General features: G+C 32.0%; 1 protein-coding gene and 1 long non-coding RNA gene across 2 annotated transcripts; one reads left to right on the top strand and one right to left on the bottom strand.

Annotated features, from left to right (window-relative positions):
• Positions 1-863: 863 nt before the first annotated feature.
• LOC128296334 (uncharacterized) lies at positions 864-2,439 on the top strand. The gene is made up of 3 exons (XR_008286911.1): positions 864-950; positions 1,425-1,509; positions 2,203-2,439. It is a non-coding gene; the product is annotated as an uncharacterized LOC128296334 (long non-coding RNA).
• Positions 2,440-3,955: 1,516 nt separating this feature from the next.
• LOC108469150 (L-lactate dehydrogenase B-like) lies at positions 3,956-8,441 on the bottom strand. Its single transcript, XM_053017954.1, has 5 exons — positions 8,230-8,441; positions 7,781-7,953; positions 7,599-7,661; positions 5,344-7,516; positions 3,956-4,603 (listed from the first exon to the last, which is right to left on the bottom strand). The coding sequence occupies exons 4-5, from the start codon at positions 5,950-5,952 to the stop codon at positions 4,160-4,162; spliced, it is 1,053 nt and encodes a 350-aa protein (XP_052873914.1). The 5' UTR covers positions 5,953-7,516; positions 7,599-7,661; positions 7,781-7,953; positions 8,230-8,441; the 3' UTR covers positions 3,956-4,159.
• Positions 8,442-9,219: the final 778 nt, after the last annotated feature.

Below are 9,219 nucleotides of genomic sequence, written 5' to 3'. Positions count from 1 at the left end.
TTAATAAAATTTTAAGCATATTTAATAACAATAATTTAACCATTAAATCTTTAATCATTTAAAAATAATGCATAATATAACTCAATAAAAACCCTAATTTAAAACAAACTTTAAGATGATATTTTTCCTTCATAAATTTTTTTACCAAAAATCAGAAAATAATGGAGAAAACATACTATATGGGATTACCTTTTCTTCTCTTTAGTGGCAATTGTTTTATAATTTTCTTTACACAAAATATGAGTCTTCTTTGTGTAGTTAAATGGTTAATGAAGGTTGCTAAAAAGATATATGAGTTAGATTTATATTAGAATCTTATTTTCTTCTTGAAACCAACTGCAAATGTTATTATAAATTTTCTTTGCAAACAATACATGAAGTGGTGGATTGGAGCAATGGTTGAGGGTTAAGTTTGAAGGTTATTGAATGTGGCTTTAATTCTTAGTTAAGTTATGAGAAAATTTATATAAAAAAAATTGAATATAACAACCTGATTTTAGATAAATGGAATAGTGATTTCAGAACCACAAATCCGAAGTCGTAAATTTATTTCAATATTATTTTTTGTATTTACAGAGTGTTATTTGATATGTGTGAAATTTTCGTGATTTAGTTTTATCGATTGATTAATTAATTTGATAAAATGACTAAATTGCATAAAATGTAAAAGTGGCTTTCTAGTTGTTAAAGTACTTATTTGATATGGTTTCTTGATTTTAAAGTTCTTAAAATGAAATTAGGCCATTGAATACATGAATGGACGGTAATGGCATGCATTATATGGTTTTATTATTAAATCATTAAGGTTATTATGGTAAATGGATAATAAAATGTAATTAAAATAAAACTAAACATAAAATGCATGCATTATCTCTTTTTGGCCGAAAGCTAAGAAGAAAAAGAAATCATTTTGAAGCTTGCAAGTTCGGCACTTTGATGTCTTAAATTAGGTATGTTCTTTGCTCGATTTTTGATAATTTTTATGTTTTTGAAATCATTGCTTCGTATACTAGCTAGCCCATGCTTTAATTTTCGGATTTGATGATGAATTTGTGATTTTCCATTGTTGATAGCTTGATGTTTTTGTTGTTTGATGATGAAAAATAAATATTTGTTATTAGATTATTATAGTTTATTAAGTGATTTTTGATAAAAATGCTTATTAAGGACTAAATTGTGAAATTTATAAATTGAGGGATCAAAATGTGAAATAAATGAAATTAATGGGCTGCTAGAGACCTAAGGAAAATTTGGCCTAACATGAGCATGTTGAAATTTTGTGTATTTTGAGTTGTTTTGAAATAGGGACTAAAATTTAGAAAATGTGAAATGTTAGGGGCTAAAGTGAAAAATGCCCATTTATGTGTTTTTGGGTGAAATTGAATGAATATGTAATTAAATAAGTTAAATTTAAATTGATTTAGATCAAGAAAGGAAGAAATTAGATTTGGATCGGGGGAAGTCGAAAGTTGTTGAATAGTCGTTCCGATCCGTTCGTTTCCGTACGAGGTAAGTTCATAAGTAATTAAATGTTTTTAAATTCAAATGTATATATATTATATGTAGCCGAATTGAATTGTATGTATTAAAATATATATTTCTGAATTGATTTGAGACTAGTTTTGTGCATGAATTGATTTAATTACGAAGTCGTAAGCCCCGAACGAATCTTAGGAAATGTATTGAATACTGATGTCATGACATAAGGCTTTCGAGATGTGATTTCGTGTAAGACCATGTCTGGGAAATTGGCATCGAAGTGAGAAAACGTGTAAGACCATGTCTGGGACATTGGCATCGTATATGATTCGTATAAGACCCTATCTGGGATAATGGCATTGATATGCATTAACATGTAAGACCATATTCAGGATATGACATTGTATGAGCTTTATATGATTTCCGTGTATCCCTAACAATTCCGAACGGTTCATCGGGCAATGTCAAATCGTGACCGAAGGTGAATTTGATCTAAATAATTCAGGTACGTATGAGGATTATATGTTCATTGAAAAATAAGGTAAGTAGAGTTAATTGATGTGGTAATATGGATTATATGAGAAAAGTGATTGTATATGTGTATAAGATTAACTAAATTTGGCCTATTCGAATTGTGTTATATGTGTTCTTGCGATGAATTATTTGCTTATGGCTTACTAAGCTTTCAAAGCTTATTTTGTGCATTCTTTCTCTATTTTATAGATATATAAAGCTAGCTTTGAGCTCGAGAATCGTCAAGGATCATCATCACACTATTGACCATTATTCGGTACTTTTGAAGTTTGTAACTAAGACATATGGCATGTATAGGCTAGTTTTGTTATGGTTAGTTTTGAATTGTTTATAAATAGCCATGCGAGGATGGCTTGATAATGATGTTCAATATGATGTATTTTTGGTCATGATATAAGCTCATTTTGGGAAGTATGTTTCATGGTATATATGTATGGTGTGTTCGGTTATATGATTCGGTTTGAGTAATGATTAGTTGATGGATGTGTTTTTGATATAATGCATATGTTCCTATAAGCTAAGTATGTATAAGTGATTGCTTGTGAAAATGGTCGTTTGGTACGGTATTTAGTGGCAAAAGATGACTATGTTTTATGGATGTTTGGTCGGTCATTAGAGCAAGTATAATATGTCTAGTTAATAATGTTAATTAACTATGAAATGGTATAACCTATTGAGGTTAAATTTGATGATAGAATAGATGGCTAATTTATTGGTTGTGAATATGTATTTTTGGGCATGATAATTAGTCTGCGAATTAAGTGTACTTTGATTTGTTATTTGTGTTTCAAAAATGTTTAATGTGGCTTTAGTGTAATGCGCATGAGTTGGCAATAATTATAATTGTATTTGGTTATTAAGTGATGCTTGTTTATGTGTTATATACAAGTATGACTATAAAGACGTGTGGATAGTTTAACTTAGATTAATGTGTGAATGTGCATAATAGACGAATAGGTTTGTTCATTAAATAGTTAATAGAGTGGGATAATTATGGCTTGGTAATTGAGATTAGAAATGACTTGTTTTTAGGATGATATGCGTATAATATGAAAGCATTCAAAGTATAATTGGCTATGATGTAATGTTAACTAGTCTTATATGTTAATGAATATTATGCCATGTGACATGGTTGGCATGGATTAAAATGCGGATGTGTATAGATAAGCAAAATGGTATGTTTAGTATTTAGTTAAAGTAATGAAATTGTACTAAAAGGAGTATTAATGCATGTTTGGTACATGAGATGAAAAATGTTGGTTAATGATTTAGTCATTCGCATGCTATGAAATTTGATGGTCATAAGGTTCGAATTACGTATTTATAAAGCATATGTAGTATGGTTTTGATGCAAGTTAATTGGTTCGAAAATTTGATTATATCCATGATATTGATATGGTTGAATTTTGAAGCTTGGTTCGTATATTTAATATGATTAATAATGCATGTTTGATTTTAATTGGTTGTGTGCTTTATATATATATAAGAATTTGACTTGTATAAATAAGAGAATGGTTATTAATTTGAGTATGGAAAAATTTTGTAAAGGAAAATATATCATTTTATGCATGAATAGTAATTAATGACTATTCTGAACTATATTTTGATCGGCAATATCTTGTAACCTTAATCCGGAGACGGATACAGGTGAAGAGTGTTATAAGGTGTTATAAAATAAGGAGTAAAGAGAGTAAAAAAAAAAGAGAGAAGTAATTCTCTATTGATCAATAGGTATATTTACCATACTTCTCTAAAGTCTATAGTCTATATTTATAAACATAATAAGTATAAATGAAATAAAATTTTATTTCTAATGGATGTTAAAGTCTTAAAATTTATCAAACTTCTTATTCTAAAATTAAAATTTAATTCATTAAGAATTATTTATTTTAAGTACATTTTAATTAATGAAGATTAAAATTAAAATAGAAGGAAAAGTACATTTTTATTTAATACATGTGATTCAATTTGATTGATTGATGAGATGAAATCAATAGCTAAGTACTAATAAGAGGTAGCAATTTGTTGAATGATTTTCCAATCTAAGTATCTGCAGGTCCAACAAAACTTAAATACCAAGTATAAAACCTAAAATACACATTAAAGAAAAAGAACCTTTCAAATATTGGTAGGCAACGGTAGTTTCTTACAATCCCAACTGACTTTGAACTTCAAGAATGGTCTCAGCCGATTTCCTAAGCCTTTGCACCTCCTCATCAGTCAAATGGATATTGGTGACGCCCAAGACCCCACCTCTACCGAGCTGTGCTGGCAAGCTCAAGAAAACTTCACCACCGTCGATACCGTAAAACCCCTTGGCAAGGACTGAGACTGGGTGGATTTTCCGCTGATCTCTAAGTAGACTTCTAGCCAAGTTAGCCACTGAGTAGCCAATTGCCCAAGAAGTGTACCCTTTGAGACTAATCACCTCATACGCACTCTCAACAACAGCTTTGTGAATGTTCTCAAGGGTCTGCTTTTCGTAGGCAATTTGCTGGTTCTTTAGGAAGCTTAACACCGGCACTCCACCAATACTAATGCTAGACCAGAGTGCTACCGAGCTGTCTCCATGCTCACCAACTATGAAGGCCTGCAAATATTTTTACAAGCATTGTTAAATTGCTACTTTACTACCTGCTTTCTAAACGGTAAATACTTCAGCAAACTTGTTGAATAGACCTTCCCCACACAGAATTCAAAACTAATTTTAGCTTTTAACCTTATATGATATTTGAGAACTGAGAGTAAGTTCCCTTGTGCAAATGCAACCCAAGTGAAGGATTTGCCAAAGGCATTTCATTGTGTCGTTAGCCCCTGCTATATGTTTCTTTTAGCAATTCAACTGCCCATAAATCGGATGATATTACACACGCTCAAATTCATGAGACATTAACCAATAAGATGCAAAAAGACAAAACTAAATTCTGAAACAAGCTACCTTTCAACCCATGAGACATTAAAACTTTTAAAATCTGGATATAAATAAACTACACACAAGCAAAATAACTAATTATGTACAAATTTACTAACTTATAATGATAATGAAATTTTCAATGAAAACTTAAACCCACCAAACATGCATGAACATTACATACACCATATTTTAAGTCAATAAGCATCGTTCTACTATCGAATAATTCCACCAAATTTTTTAAAATTTCAATTGAATCAATTAACTGAATATTTCCACCATCTTCCAAGAGCATATTTCAACTAAAATCACACATTTAATTTTAATGTCAATTTATTACTATGTGGTCCCATTATCTAACGTTATATAACAAATAAGTAACTATTCAGTTGCAATAAAATATTAATATATGATCTGACCTGCACATCCTGAGCGTTGACGTCCAAATGATCGGCGATCAAGAACCGAAACCTCGACGAATCCAAGTTTGTTCCCGAACCGATGACCCGATTCGATGGAAATCCCGACAGTTTCCAAGACACGTAAGTTAGCACATCCACCGGATTCGAAACAATCAATAGAATCGAATCCGGCGAGTACTTTGCCAGTGGAGGAATAATATTCGAAAACAGAGCAACGTTCCTCTGCAGCAGATTCAGCCTAGACTCGCCAGGGTTTTGACGGGCGCCAGCAGTGACAATACACAGATCAGATCCAGCGGTGACGGAGTAATCAACGGACGCGTTGATTTTAGTGCGTGGGAGGAACGCCGCGGCGTGTTGGAGATCGAGCATTTCGCCGCGGAGCTTGTCAGACTTGGCGTCGACGAGGGCGAGTTCATCGGCTAAGTCCTGGGTGAGGATAGTTTGGGCGATAGCCATACCGACGTTCCCAACTCCGATGACGGAGATCTTGGTATGGCGCTTGGTGGAGGAAGGTGGATCGGTGTTTAGGATGGGCTTGAAGAAGGCTTGAGCCAGGTCTAGACCACCTGGACCCAAGGAAGAAGCTGAAGGACTCTTTTGCATTATAACTATAGAAAAAACAATCAAAGACTAGTGAAGTGAAGTGAAGTGTTGAGTTGAATTAGTTTGACTTGGTTATGGAGCTCGTTGTATGTCTTATTTGGAGATTACGGAAAAGGGAAATAAGGGTTGAGTGCACAGTGCAGGAGGAGGAGGATATTATGGGGTTTTCAGTTATTCTCGATGCCCATAATTTTACTAAAAATAATTTTCGAAAAATATTTTCCATGGCCGTGTTAATTTTATGAAAAACATCTTGACGGATTGAAAATAACTCATACAGAAAATAAGTTATTTTGAAGAGCGCAAATTATTTTTAGTAAATAATTTATTTATGTGTGATTTTGGCTTTATATAAAAATTAAATTTATTCTAGATCTATTATTTGCAGACGATTGTATTTTACTTGGGGAGACTACAGAAAGAGGTGCTCATTATTTGAAGCAGATTTTGCAAGAATATGATATTTGTTTTGGTCAATGTGTCAATTATAATAAGTCTACAGTATTTTTAAGTATCAATACGCAGGAGGAGGAAAAAACAACAATTTCCAACGTACTTGGGGTGCATAACTCAAATGATCCAGAACGGTACCTTGGCTCCCCAGTATGGTGGGAAGAAGAAAGAAATTGTCTTTTCAAGTCTTAAAGGATAGATTTAAGCAATGAATCGACAACTGGAGTATAAGGCATCTTTTTCAAGGAGGGAAAGAGGTATTCATAAAGGCTATCCTTCAATCCATTCCAACTTACACTATGGGTTGTTTCTTACTCCCTAAATTTTTATATGCTGATTTGGAGAGTATAATTGCTAATTTCTAGTGGCAAAACAGTCGAGGTAGAAATGATATTCATTGGTGTGCTTGGAAGGATCTATATTCATTAAAAGAAGATGGTGGCCTAGGTTTCCAAAATCTTGACAAATTTAATATTGCGTTATTAGCTAAGCAGGGTTGACGTCTTATTAATTTTCTCAATTCTTTATTTGCTCGAGTTTTGAAAGCAAAATATTATCTAAACTCGAATTTTTTTAATGCTCAATTAGGGAATTTACCTTCGCTTACCTGAAAGAGCGTCTGGGCAGCAAAAAGACTCCTGGAGAAAGGCCTATGTTGGAGGGTTGGTATGGGGGACCGAATTTCTGTTTGGGATGATCTATGGATTTCGGGAGATGAAGCAAACAGATTACAGATATAATTGTTAATACCTTTAATGCGGATATTGTAAAGAAAATTATGTGGATCCCTTTGGCGGAGACAATACACGATGAATTCCAAGTGTGGAGAGGAGAACCGTCTGGCGATTTCTCAGTTAGAAGCCCCTATAAACTATTACAGGAGACTAATTCGGATCCTAGTAATAATATATACAGGCTGAGACTAAAGATTTTTACAGAAAAGTATGGAATTTATACATCCCTTCGAAAGTTACAATAATAGTATGGAGAATCTCCTGAAATTATGTTCCTACTTTAGCTAATCTCAAGCATAAAAAAGTGGTTGTGGAAGCTCATTGTCCTCGGTGTCGTCACTATGGAAAAGATAGTAACCATATATTTCGGCAGTGTCCTACAACAATGGAGGTATGGATGTACTTAAACCTTTTCTGGGTACTTAATAATGTCATTCAAAGCATGTGGGAGTGGCTTACCTAGGTTTTTAGTCGGGGGACTAGCGAACAGTGTCGTCTTTTCTGTTGCGGACTTTTGTTAATCTGGACATATAGAAATTGGTTAATCTATGAAAGGAAAAGTACGATGGGTAGGTACATTTCAAAAAAAAAAATTATAGTTATATTTCTGAGTTGGATGGCATAGAAAAGAAGAAACTCACCTTAAAAGTATATAGAAGCCATAAATATGTCGATAGGAGAACAAGTGTGGCAATTTACTTTGACGTAGCCTTCGACCAGCAATCTTGCAGATTTGCTTCGGGAATAGTAGTACGAGATGTGGGGGGTGAGATCTTGGCATAAAATACGGTTCTCCACTTCAATGTAGCATCTCCTTTTGCAGCGGAGGCATATGCAGGATTACAAGCCATGCCATTAGGAATTTCTATGGGTTTTAGTATTTTTGAAATAGTGGGAGATTCAAGAACTATAATAAAGAAATGCCAAATTATAGATTTCGACAGATCGGTTATTGGAACACTTATCAGAGATATTCACAGCAAAAAGGTCCATTTTCAAGAGATTTGAGTTTCATTTTATCCCTAAAATAGAGAATACATACGCCCATATTCTTGCGAAAAAGACACTAAAAAAGGGTGAAGGCCATTACTTGCTGGGTGATGTTCCAGGTTATGTTCGTCGCGCACTGGAGAAAAGTTGGCCAAGGCTACCAGACTGAAAAAGGAAAGTAGGCCTTCGTTGGAAATAGGTAGCAGAAGACTAAAAGATTTTTTGAAACCTACTATCATCAAAAGCTGGGACGGTGATATGAAAGGACACTGAGTTATAGTGTCTAGCTGTTGATTTCGATTGGTATAGGATAGGATTAGGTTTCCTTTTTTTGTTTCATTCATTTTAAATTTCATGGGCCAATTCTGTGCAGATTTGGGTCCTGTTGCTTTGTTCTTGTTTTAATTAGCTTTCTTTACTGGACTTAAGTCTAGTGCTATTGAAACTATTTGTTTTATTAAGGTTTAAGATTTTATAAAAGTCCAGTCCAATTTTCAAAAAAAAATTTACTCAAGTTTAATATTATTATATTAATAATAAATTTTATTTTTAAAAAATTAAAATTAAATAAAATATTAATACAAATTGTTAAAATTTTAATATTACTAAACATAAATATTTAATTATTTATAGATAATCATATAATAAATTATTATTGATATTAATAATTTATTATTTAATATTTCAATTTTATTTTAATAATAAATTTTTAAATAATATTTTTGAAAAATATTCAATATTAATATTTTAATAATAAATATTTATTACATTTATAAATATATTAATAATAAATATTTTGTAGTATAAAGGTTAAACTATCATAAGTCTATGTAATCTTCACAAATTAGAATTTTGTCCTGTAATTTTATTTTCAAAATTTAACCCTCTACTTTTCAGATTTAAAAATCAAGTCAATTGTTAATATTGTTATTTTTTGTCAATTTTGTTGATGTCACTAATTTTAAATAAAAATACTTAGTATTCATGTAACTAAAAAATGATGTTATAATGGATATGAATTTAACAAAATATTTTTAATAATACTAACAACCTGAACCTGAATTTTGATATCTAAAAGTGAGATTAACCC

This window comes from Gossypium arboreum, chromosome 8 (genome assembly GCF_025698485.1).
Source record: "Gossypium arboreum isolate Shixiya-1 chromosome 8, ASM2569848v2, whole genome shotgun sequence".
Classification (NCBI taxonomy): Eukaryota; Viridiplantae; Streptophyta; class Magnoliopsida; order Malvales; family Malvaceae; genus Gossypium; species Gossypium arboreum.
The sequence above is the reverse complement of the archived record's forward strand: the minus strand, read 5'-3'. Positions and strand labels throughout refer to the sequence as shown.